Source organism: Parasteatoda tepidariorum, chromosome 2 (assembly GCF_982258835.1).
Source record: "Parasteatoda tepidariorum strain Cologne lab strain chromosome 2, Ptep-v5.0, whole genome shotgun sequence".
NCBI classification, from domain to species: Eukaryota; Metazoa; Arthropoda; class Arachnida; order Araneae; family Theridiidae; genus Parasteatoda; species Parasteatoda tepidariorum.
The window spans coordinates 53,925,418-53,943,630 of record NC_141756.1 but is presented as its reverse complement, the minus strand read 5'-3'; the positions used below and the strand labels follow the sequence as shown (position 1 = coordinate 53,943,630).

At 27.4% G+C, this 18,213-nt stretch overlaps 1 protein-coding gene across 1 annotated transcript; it reads right to left on the bottom strand.

The window, feature by feature from the left end:
• Positions 1–1,050: 1,050 nt before the first annotated feature.
• mRpL28 (mitochondrial ribosomal protein L28) lies at positions 1,051–18,213 on the bottom strand. The gene is made up of 7 exons (XM_016050044.4): positions 17,959–18,213; positions 17,672–17,788; positions 14,662–14,803; positions 13,027–13,170; positions 11,562–11,691; positions 9,336–9,381; positions 1,051–1,184 (listed from the first exon to the last, which is right to left on the bottom strand). The coding sequence occupies exons 1-7, from the start codon at positions 18,126–18,128 to the stop codon at positions 1,109–1,111; spliced, it is 825 nt and encodes a 274-aa protein (XP_015905530.1). The 5' UTR covers positions 18,129–18,213; the 3' UTR covers positions 1,051–1,108.

Genomic DNA, 18,213 nt, shown 5'->3' with positions numbered 1-18,213 from the left:
TTTTTAATACAATTTATAAAAAGTAAGATTCTTAAGGGCCCCCTGAGTGCCTGGGGCCCCTGGGCACTGCCCGGGTGTGCCCATACGTAAAGACGGTACTGCACAGTCCTGCTCATAGGGTGGTCCACAATCACACTACAGACAGAGAGAAACATCTCTACCTGCAACCATTGACTTTTTAGTCAGGCACATTTAATATTCGGCCACCCTCCTAGAAATTTAATTGACCATTCATGAAATATTTCATTTAGCCCATTTCAATTTTTGACTGAAAGAAAAAATGACTATATATTTGTGACTTACTGAGTAGCAATGGCCCATCCCATAAAAACTTTTTTTAAGTTACACCAATGAAAATGTAATAGCCATTTTTATCATTTCATTGCAATTGCTGATTGCAAATGCTATTGGAAATGCTGATTGGCTCTACAAATAAAAATAATAAGTAAATAAAAATTCATAGCCTCTTAAGATTTGTTCAGAACTGTGAGTATATGGGGGTGAATATTAATTGCAAAAAATGCACAATTTGGTAGAGCTATTTATTGACGACAATAAAAAATCTTTTGTCATTTTGCATTGAAATTTTTATAACTGAGGAGAATACAATGTGCAAAATTAACATATATATTCCTTTTTCAAATAGTTTTTAAGCTTGTATTTTTCCCTATGACAAAATTATAAATTCTCAATGGTATGATAAAAGAAATGTAGTTAATGTACTATAACAAAACTGATACTGGTGAAAGAAATGGATAAAGCATGCTTCAGATTTTTTTATAGTGCAATGATATTGAAATGAAAAATCAACATAAAAATGAAGCAATTTGTGTTGTGTACTACCAGTAAAAAAGCTTTAAAATACAATATTGAATAGAAAGGGGGGGGGGAATTACTATGTGCAATGGTGTTAGTAATAATAATGAAAGAAAAATGATAACTTTAAAATATTTCAATACGACTTACCAACATTATAAGTTTATGCGTAACTGTTTTTAGAAGGAAAAATATTTTGAAATCATAAGTTGTTATAAATCAAACATACTATAATTTTCATGTGAAAAAAATCTAATCTTTATTTTTAAAACTATGTACAAATAAAATAAAGTCAATTAACTGGTTGCTCTTCCTTTTCTTTTTTAGTAAAAGGATTTAGCTTCCTCAGCCAAGATTTATAACTTGACCTATAAAAAAAAAAAAAAAAATCATATATTATTCCAAATATTTTACAATTAAATAATTACTTTTTTAGATTTTATTAATTTCAAAATGTAAAACGAAATTCAGTGTTCATGAAATTTTGTTCAACCCAGAAATAGAACCTCAAGACTAATATAAACCTCAACAATTAAAGTGTATGCAAACATACGTCACAATGTATCTAGACATTTTAAGTAGACTGCAAACCTATTTTCTCAATCTTACATTATACAACACACTCAACAAATTACCATTATTTTCAATGGTGTAGCTCGACTTCAACATTAAAGATATAATTAATTACAGTGGAGCATCGTTTATACGACGATCACTTATACGACGTTTTAGTGTGGTCCCAAATCATTCCGATTCATTTTAATGTAAAAATATATCGTTTATACGACGCACGGAATCGGTTATACGTCGGTTTTTAGATTTTGTTCACGTTTACTTAATTTTTTATTTTTTCTTGTGTATTTTAAAAAAGGGCGGAATTTGCCAACATGAGTGATACAGAAAAGGGTGCCAACAAGAATGCTTGGATGACGACCGTAATTTTTACTAGATGACTGAAAAAACTTGACAATGTTACGAAGAGGGATAAAATAAAAATTTTGCTATTCATCGACCAATGTCAAGCGCACCCATCGACACTAATTATTTTGGAAAAGGTAAAAGCTCTCTTTTTTTCCTGCAAATTGCACAAGTGCGCTTCAGCCATTAGATTTGGCCGTGATTAGAATCTAAAATTTCATCATAGAAAGTAGTAAGTTCAACTCGCTATTCAAAGCATTGCATTGTAGAGACTAATAGCAAGAAAATATAATTTAAAGTAACATACATTCAAATTGCTCACTGCAATTTTTCTTCTTTGGTTATTTGTTTGTTTTGCTTTGTCTAATTTAGAAATTTATGCAAATCAACACGCTAAACATTAAAATTAACTGAAAACAGAGTTAGTTTCAGTTTTAAAAGTAAAAATCGATTATACGACGTTTTTCGGTGGTCCCTTGGGCGTCGTATAAACGATGCTCCACTGTATATATCACAGGGCAATAAAAATAATAAAAACAAAATTATGTAAGATATTCCTTAAATGAAAAAAAAAAATTCACATTTTATCAATTCAGTTTCATTTTGGGAATGTTTTTATTTTTTAATTCATAAAGATTTATTATGAATCCATTCTTTCATTCATACAAACATTTCGCAAATCTTTAGATAAACTTTCTTTAGTGTGTGCTTAAAAATTTATGCCATTATAAAAAAAAAAAAAAAAAAAAAAAAAATTGATCTTAGGCAGAAATACATGAAGTAATAGCCTGATTGTCATCTTAATACCTAATATTAATTTACAAAATTGAAAAAACATGACTGAAATTTTACTAAGTTAAGCTTTTTTTTAAACATTTTCAATAGTAAACAACTTTCATAAAGAATGTTTAGAACACAATTACATCAACAGAAACAGAGAAAAAGTTTCAACTGATGCTAATATTTGTTAGTTGTAACTACCGTGAATTGAATATTAACATTAACATGATATTATTCGTGATTAAAGTTAGCTTCAATGATTTATTAAATTGAAGTCTATTTATAAAAATAAATAAATATGATTTACTATTTTGCTCAGTAAGTTTTCAGTTGTACATAAAATAAGTCAAATAAAACTATCCACACAAAAAAATACATATATAAAAAATCTTACAGTAATTTCATGTATGAATAAAATTTAGAATTATTTCTTACTAGTATTTTTAAGTTATTTTAAGTGTTTTTTTTTAAGTTTTTCAGTGCACTAAAAGTTTTATGATTTTTTTTTTTAATAAATTGCTTTTAAACAGGATTTTACTAATTTATATTCCAGTCGTCTTTATAATATCTAATATTTACAGGGGTCTGTCTAGGTTTTTCTGAGAGGTACCTATTTTGTGAAAATTAAAAATTGTATTACAACTATTATACTATGTTATTATCAACACAAAAATATGAATTTATCGTTTCTTACAGCAAACAAAAATAAAATTTCAAGAAAAAGTATTTTGTGAAACTACCGTTTTTTCTAAAGTTGAATTTGTGAAGGTACCACTAAACAACGGTAGTAAATTTGGCCTGGACAGGCCCCTGATTTATTTACAAAATTATAAAAGTGTGACTAAAATATTACAAAATAAAACTTTTTAAAATTTAACAGTTAACAACTTTCATAAAGAATGAGAACAACTTTCAGAACACAATTAAATCTACAAGAACAGTGAAAAATTTCAAAAATAATATGTTATAACTACCTAATTGAATGTTAACATTATTTGTAATAAGAGTTAGCTTTCATGGTTTAAAATCAAAGTTTTTCTAATAAAAATAAATATGAATAAGCTGGTTTATTAGTTACTATTTCACTCGGTAAGTTTTCAAGATTAATTTAGTTGTAAAGACAGTATGGCCACTCAAAACAGATTTCAAATTTCCCTGATTTTTCCAGGTAAAAATCTTAAAATTTCCAGGTTTGTGTTTTTTTTCCTTTTTTCTTATAAAGTGTAGGATGTGTACAAGAAAAGTGTCTGTATTATAAAATATCTTATTCAAAATGTCATTTTTTTTAAACATATCTTGAAAAAAAAATGATTTTCTTACAAGATATTTTTTCATTATTTTTTAATGTTCTGGTACAACATTAATTTTTAAAAAATTAAGACGTGGAGAAAATAATATGTTTAGCTTGCAGAATATATTGTTTTTATTGAATAATTTTAATTATTTTTATTGAATTTAATGTGTTACTTTAAGTAGTATTTGCTTAAAGTGTACCTACAAAATGACAAAATCAGAATAACCAATAAAACCTTGGATAAGTATTGTTTAATATATTTTCATTAAGGAAAAGAAAACCGTTTCAGGTGATTATATATCAATAATTTTTAATAATTACAGTGGCTCCCAAAAGTGCTCACTCACTTATAACTTATATTGAAATAGGTAATAAAAATTCAATAATTAAAATGAATATTTCACAATGGGTATTTGATAATAAGATGTATAATCTATTCTTAGCAAAACTGCACAGAATATTTTAAAAACAAAGTAAAAGTTAATTTTTTAATCAAATAGTAACAAAAATGTTACCCCACGAAAGTCATCGTACATTTAAATGTTTTGGATCTCAGAATTAAAATTACTTTTGCTTTTACAATTGCTTTTTTTATTTAATTATTTTTCATTAAGTTTTTCATTTCTTTATTAACAATTTAGTATCAAACCTATAATAGCAAAATTATATTTTAATTTTTGCTTGTTAACTCCGTAATATTTTATTTTATCATTTAAAAATGACTTGTAGTCGTAATAAATAAACCAAATTTGATTATTTGTCTTCATAAGAGGTAAATCAGTAATGAATATGTTAAATTAGTTTACTGTATTCAATTGAACTGTGCAATATGTGATAAAATGCTTAAAAGAAGGACTTCAAATCAGAGATTAAAATCATAAATTTTGCGGAAAAATTCATAAATTTGCAATTGACTGTTGTAAAAGTTTCCGTAAAAATTTTAAAAAAATATTCTGCACAAATTTCACCTGACAAAAAAAAAACTAGTTACACGTATTTTCAACCTTTAAAAGCTATTGTAGATGATAAAGGAAACTCCACTAAATGTTAATTTAACGAAAAATTAGATTACTAATAGACTGAGTTTTTTCTTTAAAAGTGTATGATGACTTTTGTGGGATAAAGTTTTTGTCACTTTTTGATGATTGATTCCTCAAAAATAAACTTTTCCTTTGTTTTTAAAATATTTCAGTTTTGTTAAGATTAGAACACATTTTTTATCATTAAATATACATTCTGAAACATTCATTTTAATTAATGGATAGTTTTATTTCATTGAAAGTCATAAGTGTATCAACACTTTTGTGAATCACTGTAATTACAATTCAATATAATGCTGTACTGTATACTGCATTATACTGTAATTCATCTTACCAGTGCTTTTTATAAAATTCACTGATCATATTTTCCTTAAACCAATATCTCAAGTCAAATTTTTAAATACTGGTATTTTGAAATAGCATTTTTATTTTAAGAGATTCAGTATAAAAAAATAAATGTCAGAAATGTAAAATTGTCTAATTTTTAGTTCTATACTCTATAGAAGAAAAAAAATAGATAAAATTTCTTAAAATTTATACTTTTTTGATTTTTTTTCTTATTTGAAATTAAAACATTTAAAGAATTCCAATCTAAATACACAGTTTTTTAGTTTAGCATAGTTAATTGTTTTTGTTTGAACAACTGGAATCTTGTATAGTGCAGAACTAAAACACTAAGTTTTGTTTTCCTTCTCCTGACTAAACACATATGAATAAAAAATATATATTTTATGCATATATAACATTTAATATGTTTCCTATATATTCCTTAGTCATTGTCAGCTTTTTTAGGTAAAAAGAGGAATAGTTTTGAAATATCATCTCTGGAATGCAAGCAACATTTACGAACTTTCGATATTGTGATAACTATACAATTCGAATTTTGAATCAAAAAACTAATATTTACCAACAAAACCGTAAAATTTGATATTAATATATACACTGGTTATCATAAATTAAGGAAAATTCACAAAAATCGCGATAACTCAAGAAATTACACATGGAATTTTATGAAACTTACCCACAATATACAACACATAGTAAGGTATTAAACAACATAAAAAGAAATTATCAGACATTAATAGTAGTATAGAAATTAGCACATGTATAAAATAAACAAATTGGAAGTATCGGTTTGCAATAGAAAAAGTACCTTTAATATGGAATATGATTGCCTCTAGAAGCAATACAGCACAAACAGCGATGTGTGATGCTTTCAATTATGCGGTCTATCAGTTCAATAGGAAGTGAGAGCCATTGCTCTTGTAAAGCAGTTGCAAGCGTGGCAAGGGTCTGAGGGGGCGGATTGATGGCAGATACACGCCTCCCTAGAGCATCCCAAACGTGCTCGATAGGATTCAAGTCCGGGGATCGAGCTGGCCACTCCATGCGAGTAATTGTTTCCTGTTGAAGATAATCATCAACAATGCGAGCTCTGTGTGGTCTTGCATTATCGTCCTGTAACAGGAAGCAATCACCAATTGCCCCGGCATATGGGCGCACATAAGCATCAAGGATGTTGTCTCGATAAACCTGAGCATTCACGGTTCCCCTTGGAAAGACATGGAGGTATGTGCGCCCTCCTAAGGATATGCCTCCCCAAACACAGACACTGCCTCTTCCGTATGCATCTCTTTCACGGATGTTTGATGGATGATAACGGGTCCCAGGTTCTCTCCATATCAAATAACGTCTACTGTCACTTTCTAGACTAAACCTGGACTCATCCGTAAAGAGAACAGGCCTCCATTGATCTGACGTCCAGTGGACATGTTGTCGGGCCCACTGCAAACGGTCTCTCCTATGGCGTGATGTGAGCGGCACGCAAATGGCTGGTCGTCTCGCATACAGACCACCTTCGTGGAGCCTTCTGCGCACAGTTGACGTTGACACCAACCTTCCGGTGGCTGCAGCAAGAGAGGATCTAAGATGTGTCGGAGTAGCGGTTCTATTCCTGCGTGCACTTAATGTCAAATATCGGTCATCGGCACTGGTCGTAACAGTTGGCCGTCCTTGACTGAACCTCCTAGATGCCGAATCTGTGGTTTGAAATTGCCTCCAAAGTCTATGAACCACAGATGGACTCACATTTAGCCATCTGGCCACTTCTGATTGACTCTGCCCTGCCTCTAGTCTCCCGATGGCTCTCCATCGTAGTTCTTCAGGCAAATGATGCCTAGAGGTCATTATTACGAATTGGCTATCTCAGATTTTCAATGTCGCAATCACAGTAAAATTTGTGTGCTTTCTCTCAAACTTGGACTTTTATGCTCCAGGCAGATGACGTAAGCCGAGTGCAGCGCCACTAATTTGCATATTGCAATTTTACTCAGCTACTCTTAGTGGACAACATATGCAAATTTTGCACGGTTTGGCTTACTTTTGAAAGAGTTATCGCTATTTTTGTGATTTTTCCTTAATTTATGATAACCAGTGTAGTTAGTTCTAAAAAAAACTTTTTTCAAAATAAAAATATACTATAAATGGTAAAAATGAAATAGGAAAAATTAGCATTAATGCAAGAATTGTAACAATTTGTCGACAAACATTGCTGTTAGTGATGGGGGGAAATGCGTGATTGGTTGTTTTGCTGAGAAAAAATAATTTACAGATTTCTTTCAATAGGAGCCGAAAAGCTTTCAGAAAAATAGTGCAATATAAAATCTATTATTATTAAATTATAACCAACTAATTTTTAGAGAATTTAATAAAGTTAAAAATACAAACACATTTTGTCAAAATAGAAAAAAATTACCACTCTCAATTGCGAACAAACTTGAATCATTGTGTGAACACGGACAGAATTTAAAAACCGAATCCTAACCCCGTTATCCACATCAACCATAATCTTAGCCTTTCCTAAATTGCACAGTCTGCATAGAGATCAAAGGTTTCTACATTTGCATGGGAGAATTTTATGTTGTATTCTAGTTTAACAGGGATATAATGGAGCAAATTTTGACGAAAGCAAAGTAAGTTGATGATATTTTAACTGTTTGGTGATTCATTTCCATCTAAAATATGTGGGTATAATGGATGAAACAATTTAAATTAAGAAAATTATTAGCAAATAATTTAAATTAGTGAATAAAAAAATATATAAGAAAAAAATTTCCAGCTTTTCTTTAAAATTTCCAGGTTTTTATCCATATTTCCCTGATTTTTCCAGGTTTTTTCCAGTATAAAAAAAATTCCCTGATAATTCCAGGTTTTCCAGGTGGGTGGCCACCCTGAAAGATTGTCTATAGAAAGAACTCTTCCCGTCACAAAGTCAAAGGCCATTTGCTGCCATGGAAATAAGAAACAGCCCATTGCACAGACGGGAGCTTCTCCCTTCCCAGATTCTCTTTCTCTCACAGAACTCAAACCAAAACATGACAAATACAGACCCTACAACCCGACTTGAAATAGCTAAACCATGTAACCATAGTCACTGTCATTTCTACAATCAAATGGCAAGGGGAGTTCTTTCCATATAAAGACTATACCGAAAATAAGTCAAATAAAAATATCCAAAAAATTAACAATGTAATTAATGTTGCGATAAATTCAAGTGTCATTAAAACTGATGATTATTTCTCATTATATTTATAAGCATAATTACTATTATAAGCATTACTATATATAAGCATTTCACATTACAATTAATTAGCATATTTATTTCATTAATTAGCACATAATTTACATAAAATATGTCATGGATCTCTGAAATACTTTAATATCATAAAAATTTCGTGTCCCTTATCATTTTCTTTCAATTGCAGGTTGCCTGTCATTTTTTAATGGAAACAAGACAATGCTCTTGCTTTGGGCAAGAAACTAATAAGAACTTTTTATTTAATATCACAAGATTATTGTGTCCCTTATCATTTTCTTTCAATTACAGGTTGTCTGTAATTTTTTAATGGAAATAAAACAATGCTCTTGATACGTGCAAGAAACTAATAAGTCCTTTTTGTGTGATTATGCTACAGATCTATATACATACATAAAAATAATTTATAATTTCAAGTAATTTTTTTTCAATTCACCGAAATACATCTTATGAATATATATAATAAGTGAATTAAATAAATAAACTGAGTGCAGTAATAATTTAAATTAAATTTTTTATGTTGCATGAATATGAAGAGTGAAAGAGTTTTATGAAAAGTGAAAAAACAATTTGAAAATCATATTTTCCTTAAAAGAAAAAAGATCAAATGCATTATGTCTGAAAATTTGAAAATTGTATAAAATATCTGATTACAATTTGAGAAATAACAATTTTTTATATTGACATTAACAAGGAAACATATAACAAAAATAATCAAAGTGAGACTGATAAAGAGAGAATTATAAAAGAGAATTGAAAAAAAAAACATATACAAAAATATGGTTTTAAAAAATAGCAGTATGCAATGAAAAAAAATATTGAAACTAAATCTAAAAAAATATGAAAATCATTTGAAAACACAATAAATTAATATATACAAAGGGAAACTTACTGTTCCACCTCTTCTTCTTCATCTACTTCACCCTTTTCAGATTTTTCTGGAAAAGTAGACAATTTTAAGACAAAATTTCTTATAGCAATAAAAAAACAAAGCAAAAAGATCTTATTAAAAAAAATATATATAACTTCTATCATAGGAACCATTATTCAATTTCATTAAGTATTTATTCCTAAAATAGAATTTAAATGCAGAATTTCAGTTATTTAGTATAAACAGTGAAATATAAGGAAACATAAAACTTTGGAAATAAAGAATATTTTTTTACAGTGAGAAAAAGTTCATAAATGAGTTTTAAAATGTGATTGTATTTGAATGCACACTAAAGTACTGAAGCAACAATATAGATATAAAGTAATAAATTAACAAAAGTAATGAAGTAACCAATGGGAACTTTTATAATAAAAAAGATATTTTAGACTATATTTTTTATTTTAACTATGTGTAAGGAGAAAAAAGGAAAACAAAAGGTACTAATAAAGTAGAAAAATAAAGTAGTAAAGGTGAACTAATAAAGCAGAAAAATAAAATATGACGCTTTAATAATTTAATTATGAAGCTAAATTTCTCCGATCTAACAACTAAGCTGTGAGAACCTATTTTTTACAATAACCTCCATAAAACAAGAATAAATTTTGTGGAAAAAAAAATACATTTTTGTTAAACACTGAAAGTTTATTTTTGTAAAGAAATAAGAGAAAATTTTGTAAAACAGAGTAATGAACTAATAATTTTTTTATTACAAATTATGACTATGATGTTCTTGCTACACAAAAATTTAATAATGCAACCAACTCAGGGTTGGGACTCATCGTTCAATAAGTTATAAATAATACATAAAAAGGCTGAAATCAAAACAAGACTTAATTTTATTGATTCAACTAATGTATTGATAAATACCTATTAGCAAGCATACAAAAAAAGTCATTGGGCAACTGTCAACAACTCAACAAAACATGTATGTTACTTATCAGAGGTTGGAAACAGAATTTACGAAGTGAATCTGCAGCAGCATCTTCTTAAATCCAAATTTAACAGAAATTAATACTGTAAATCATATCATTGCAACCAGAGATGATAATTGCATAAATTCAGCTTAATCTCACAAATAACATGTAACAATATTTGCAAATATAAAGACATGAAAAACTAGAAATTAAACTTTATTTTGCTTAAATTTAAGCTGACTTATATAAAATGATACTAAAAAAAAATCTCAATATATCTCAATAATTTATTTTTTTTTTACTTTTTATTCTGTGTGACTTTTCTTTATCTTAACTTTTTGTTTTTTATTCGAAACAAGTAAAGAAATGTTTTTTTTTTCCGAAGATTCTTAGAAAATTTTTCTTAATAATTTGCTTCCTAAAAATAAAATTTGAAAAACAAAAATCTTTGAAAAAAATAATTAGCAGTACTCATTATTATTACTACTCAGCAGCGCTCACTATTATGCTGGAGGGTTTCTCACATTTCCCTGAACACATGACAAATGAAATCTACGCAAAGGACAGTCTAGGGCAGAGATGGCGAACCAGTGGCATGCGTGCCATAAGTGGCACGCGACACAATATTTTGGGCACGCCACCGATAACAAAGTTTACTATGCAGCATATTAACAAATCAATTAAAATTCACAAAAAAAGAACAATTAATGCCAAAAAAGCAATTAATAACTACAAAAAAAACAAGTGAACAATAAATAACTAGCAAAAAAAAACTAACAGTTCAGCTTAAACTAACATCTTATAACCCTAATATAAGTTATTTGTCATCTAATCTGCAACAACAGAAGTCACACTGATGTTACTTTAAGTTGAATTACGCGTATAACTGAGACATTGCAAAAGTTGAGAATTGCATTTTTTTGTAGTAAATAAAGAGTTTTGAGTTGATAAAATTTAGTATTATTATTTACCCAATAATAACGAAGTCAAAACTATTTGTCGGCACGTCTATGACCTCATTAAAATATATTTTAGAAAAAATGGCTCGTTGGTGCATGAAGATTCGCCACCCTGGTCTAGGGGAATCTTTCTCCACAGGTAATTAAAGGCGAGAATCAGTGCAAGGACCTGCCTTTGCAATATTTTAATTACCAGATCAGATTATGCACTAACCAGAAAAAGTTTTGTAAAATAATTGCTGTCATAAACCACTAGAAGAATTGAGAGCAAACAAAAAGCAGTATAGATTTTAAATGAAAAATTAAAAAATTACGTTTTAATTCTTCTATTAACTTGAGACGGAGGGCATGTTTCAAAGGCACTGGCTGCTGCTCCTCTTCAAGAAGTCTTTGTTTTTGAACTGCTTCTCTCATGGTTAAACCAAACCACTCAGCTTCCTCTTTCTAGAACAAATTTAAATCTTTACATGAAATTCACAAAAAAAAAATTTTTTACATAAGAGCTATACATTAGATTTACTTACATATTTTTCCTTTAAAATTTTGAGCTTAATATAATTCAAATATTAAAATAAGTACTTAAATACCTGTTTATAAATTAATATGAAACAAATTTTTGTTAATTCTTGTTAAACTATATTGATTCACTTTAAATAAATTTAAAAAAAAAAGATACCTGTTTAAGGATACACATTAGATTTAAGTTATCTTAAAAAATAAAAGTAGATACATAATACGTATTATAAGACAATTTTGATTAATTAAAAACTTGCTGCAAAAAAAAACAAAAAAAACTCATAAGAAACTGGCTAATACCCTAAAGTTTAACTTTATTTAATAAAATAAAAAAATAGGTTTTTGATAACATGATTACAAAAAATTAAAGTAAAGAAGTAAAATTATAATATATAAATCAACTGTTTCTTGTTTCTATTTTAAAACACTACTAAAAGGAATTTAATAATTGATTAAATACATTGACGTACTGTTGTTCAATAAACAGAAATCAAAATCAAAAATTCAGTTCAAAAGCTTAAAAAAATTTTTGTAACCTTCAAAATAATCTTGTTTTGATATTTAAATTTTCCTGCTTAAGCATACAACTAACAAACATATTTAATTCAAAATGAATGCAAAAAAAAAAAAAAAAAAAAAAAATATACAAAACCTCAATCTCTATTTACAGCTGAACCATATCAGAATACGAAGACAAACTGGTTTAAAATTGATTTTTACTTTTTTTTAGTAAAATAAATAAAAAGTCATCCTTAAATTAAGTCATCTATCTTTTTGAATACATTAGGAATTCAATTTATCTTTTCATTTATTTACATTTAAATTCCTTTTCAACCTTTTTGTGGCTACTTCGTTTTTTCTTAACTGTGAGGGTAAATAAGTGAGTTGGGATAAAAGACCATTAGCCCCCTTTCCTGTTTCATCATTTTTTATTTACAAACCTTCAATTTTTTAAAGTTCAATTCCCAACAGTAGCTCTGTTTTTCTTGCCTGTGGGTGGCAAATTAATACCTGTTTTCTATTTGCTATACAATTTTTTTAAACTTTAAAGTATTTATCTAAAAAAAAACATTTTCTAATGTTTTGAAGACATACGCCTACTAAAAACTTTATAAAATGGCAATCATGATTTCCTTAGAGGATGGTTTTTAATATTTTATGATATTATAATGATTATGCGCCTGCAGATATGAAATTAAATAACACCTGAATTTATAATCAAGTGATTTTATTAAAAAAATTAAATCCATAAAGTTAACTTACTGGTATTATATATTTTTTGTACTTTTCAATAATTTCTTCATTAGTTTTATCATCAGGATGATTTTTATCTCTGTTTAATAAGGCAAAGTACATTTTTCTTCTTATAGATAAAGCAAGCTGTGATTTTAAGTCTTGGACAGGAGTCTATAAAATAAAGTCAAATTATTTTAAGATGTTTGACAAAGCAAATTTTTATACAACGCATAATGATAAGAATAAATAAATATTTCACTTTCTCAGACATTAAAATGAATGCTTAACTTTTTTAACATTCATCATTTAACAATATCACAGGTGATAAAAAATGAAACATTTTTTTAAAAAATGAATATATTAAAGAATTTATGTATCCACTTTACGTAATATAATTTTTGAAAGGGAAATAAAAATTACTTAGCATTCTGTGCATTCTGTGTATAAGTCAAACCCCTATTTTTGATTAAGAGATAACAAATTTCTGGCATGCAAAAAAATAAAAAAACTTGCCAAAAAAACCCAATATGAAAATTTCTATTTTACAGCAAAATTTTTTAAGAAATATGGAATTTTGAATTATTAATGAAGTCTGCCATAACCTTGCAGTTGATCACCTCACTATTAAACAACACACTGCGAAGTTTCCGCAAAAGGTAAACAAAGCAGCCTGATTAAATTAAAATGCAATTTAGTGAGTAACATATTATTGTTCCATGGAGCGTTAGAATAACACGGGATGAGTGGTGCATTTTAATGCTATTGTACTACAGAACCTTAGACTACAGATATATATTTTTTGTTGTGTTCTTTCATCAAAAGTTGTGAAGTAGATGCTAGCACAGTAAATCACCATTTATAAATCTTTTAAGGGACCTACAACATACAAATGAAAAGATATATAACTAAAATTTAAATAAATTAGAAAAAAATTTCTTGCAAAAATAATAATTTTGATAATTGCATTGTTAATTTGACACTTATTATTATTGACAGAGAAATAATAAGAAGCAGTAATAATTGAAAGCATAACATCTGTTACACAAGTTTTTAAAAAAATCATACCTTAAATTTATATCCTTAAATACATATATGTATACAATTCTTTCCATACAGGTAGACACTTAAGCAAAAGAAATTTTGAGGAGAATAATTTTTTAGAGTCTCATCTAGAGTTCCTATATTTAAGTATTAAAAAAACAGGAAAATTGATGTTTTATTTTCCATAATAATATAAATAAACTATACTAACAATGCATAGATTAAGAATAAATTGGAAGCACACTGAAATGACACATTAATGAAAAAGACTGAAAAATGAGAATCATATAAACAATGCCTTATTGTATAACAATATAAATTTCTCCTACAGTATCTTCAAAAATATTTTATTACGATATGAAATAACTACTAACATTAAAATATGAAAAATATAATAACCGTTAACTACGAGTTCATATTTTATTTTTTAACAAGGTTAGGTGCATGATTATGAAGAAATAGAATAGCAACTTTATCAGAAATGTTTATAAAAACTTAAATTTAAAAAAAATAATCAAATTTTCACATTTTTAATAGAAATATAATTTTAAAATGTCACATTAGTTGTAGGTTTTTCCTGAGATTATATAATTTAAGGAAGAATAAAATATTTTTACTTACACTCAAAATATAATGATCAAAGCTAGAGTTCTCATCAATTAATCGCAATGTCCTTTCTGTCAATGTTACTGACATATATTGATTTAATATTTCACTATAAACAACAGCTTTTTTCAAATTTGAAATCCAAAAGTTTATCATCCTACAAAAAAATAAAAAATTGAAGAAAAAAAAACACAACAGAACTCTTCATACAATACCTTGAACAACTATGGTTAAAAGAAAGATGACAATATTTTTCAGAGTAAAAGCTGATGCCTCATTGTAGTCTAACCCTTGTTTTTTACTTCGAACTAAAAAATATTTTGTCGAGTTATTGGGAAGCATTTTGGTCCCTGAATTCACAAATGTAGAAGAGCAAAATTTTCTTTTAAACGACTGAAAAAGGTTTAAAAAAAAATATTATATAAATAAAATTCCTTTAAATAAAACACATTTAACAGGGTTGTTTGGGAATCAAATAAAAACATATATTTTCTGAATTCACAGGACAGCCTGAGTGCTATATGCCTTTTATTGAATTTTTTATTTCAATATTTCAATTGTACATAATTGATAAAGAAAGGTATATTATTTATTCATGATAAGGACAGGGTATACAATGAACTGCTACTTAATACTAGAAAAGGTATACTAGAAATGCATCATATTTTTTCGAGTTTCTTTATAAACAAACAGATAAAAAGAACAAATTGTGAACATTACAATAAAACAGCTGTTTCTGGGCCCATATGAAAGCAATTTTTGACAATATTATAGTTATAAGAAAACATAAAATTTAGGTATTTTAGATAAATTAAAATACTAGCTTATTTACACAAGAGCAATTGAATTTCATATCAGAGTAGACTGTTATATTTTAAAATTATATTTTGATCTTTTAATATAAAAATTTTCTATATTGTTTTCTTTTTAAAAATTGAAATATTTGTCTAAAATATAGCATTTACTTAATTATAAAAAAAGACAAAAGGGATATTTCTATAACATTTTTTTTTTTAAAAAAGAGTGAGAGAGAGAGAGAGAGAAGTGGCTATGAATAATGTGAATTCTTTCATGTGAATTCTGTTCTATCATGTCTTTTTTCTTTTAAGCTTTTCATGTGAAACAAAACTTAGTGCCAACTTTGGTACAGATTCAGATCGAAAGGAAATCTACCCAAGGCAGAAACATCAAATAATGCAAATCTAAAACAGTTAAAAGAATTATGTTCTTTAGAATTCAATACTGAAAGAACATTGAATAAATGTTTATTATCAGAGGTTTATTTACTGATTTGTGCCAAAACAGTAGAACAACTATTAAAATTAGAAATTGAAAAACCAGCTTTTTCAAATCAAGTAGCAATAACTGACAGAAATGTAAAAAGTTATTAGATAAACTTGATTAGAAAAAGTAGTTTTAAATATTTGAATTATAAACTTTTTTAAGAAAATGGGAAGAATTTCGTATTAGTATCTGCACAAAAATCCCCTAATTTTAACAGCCGAATAGCAGTTTACTATAAACTAAAAAAAATCACGCACCAACTCGAAAGGTATAAATTTTACATACCCCAAACAAACAACTATGTGCATATTTTTTAAAATTTTTTAGCAAAAAAAAAAAAAACTTTATTTAGTTCTTTATTGCGAACAGGCATCATATTCCCAGATTTAATTTTGTAATTATATAGGTATAGCAAAATAATTCTACGAAGTAGAACTATTTTACCCCTGTGCAGGGGTCTGTCCACACATTTTGTGAAAGGTCCTGTTTTCGTAAAATTGTGAAAAAACTATTCATAAATTGTGAATATAAAATAAGCATTAAGTCACATTCTTTCAACCAGAGTACTGCTTTTGTAAATTTGTGCAAACAGGGTCCTGTTATTGCAAAAATTTCTAAAAACCTTTTCAAGAAGTCTTTAAATTGTGAATAGAAACAAGATTCTGCTCAACAATTGTTGCTACTAAATTAGAGATGCAACATACAAATATTTGGTATTTAGCCTATACTGCTGAACACAGAATATTCATTTCGGACAAATAATGGAAACAAAATCACTCACACTTTTAATAATTTCAATTGACATATTTTAAATAACACAACTTATTAATGTATCACTTTTAATGTGTTACCACATTAAGTAAACATAAACAATTCTTAAATTTATAATATTTTACTTAAAAAATTGCCAGAAATTAATTTTATTAATTTTATAAACAAATATAAATTGATCAATTATTTATTTACAAAAAAAAAGAAAACAAAATTATCATTAATATCAATAAGAATGTGCACACGATGTTTGTAAGAGTAGAAATATTTTCTTAGAATACTACGGTTGGAGTTTAAAATTAGGGAAACTTGGAAAACGTAGTTCATTTCGAACTATCTATTTTCCCCGGGAAGAGTTTATTCGATTAACAAAACAATAATGAAGATTAACAAATTTGTGAAAGGTAAATTATTTTGTGAAGGGTCCGTTTTTATGGAAAGATATTTTGTAAGGGTCCGTTAACGGACCCAAATTTCTTCTATACAGACCCCTGATTAGATATTAGCATCAGGAGTTACCATTTTTTTTATTTTTTTTTATCAAAACTAAATAACTTAATTTTTTCAAATTTCGGTAAAATTTCTGAACATTAGAGGTGGGTATCTTTTAGGTTCAGAAAAGAATAAATGGTACCTACTATTAACAATATTAGAATAGGATTCATGAAAAGACTGATAAAACAAGACAATAAATACAGGAAAACTAAAGATGCAGAACAATGGATCGTATATGATTCAAGTATATAAGATTCACATCTACTATTAGTAGAATATAGCTCCCAACATAATTGATTAATATGTACAAATTATGTAGTAACATTTAAGTGTAGAAATCATTTGTAATAAAAGTACTGAACTTTTTTTTTCAATTTGGAAGATGAATAACAATAGAGACAATAATAAAATCATACATAGACAAATAATTTTTAAATACTCTAAATGTTAAACTATTCATAAATTTCAATATTACTTTCTACGCCTCCATTTATTTTTGACGAAACCCTGAATCACACCTTCGCCACCCCATATTCCTTCATCAGCTTCTTTAGGGAATTTAAGAGGAATCGGCCGGGTTTCAACACGCATTCTGAAATAAAACACATCTATTAAAACTATAAGATGTCATGACTTAAAAGCAAAAGAAAATATAAACTTTTCTTATAAAACAAAATAGTAAATAACAAACATCATTATGCTTTCATTAATCAACTTTTAAAGAAAATAATATAGACCATGAATGAAATACAAAACGTATACTTTTGTTTTGTGCCGGGATTTAAAACATATTCTTTAGGATGAGGTATGTAATGCAGAGGAGCAGGAGGAAGCTTTAATGATTGAAGATAATTTTTATAAATCTGAGGCAAGCGATGTTGAACGCTGTTTATGTTGGGTCTAAGTTCTTTCACTCTGTAAAATTTAAACATTTTATTTAGTGCACGATACAATATTTATTTTTAAATTAAACTTAAAAACATTTATTTCAGACGCTTACTACTACCTATTTCTTCT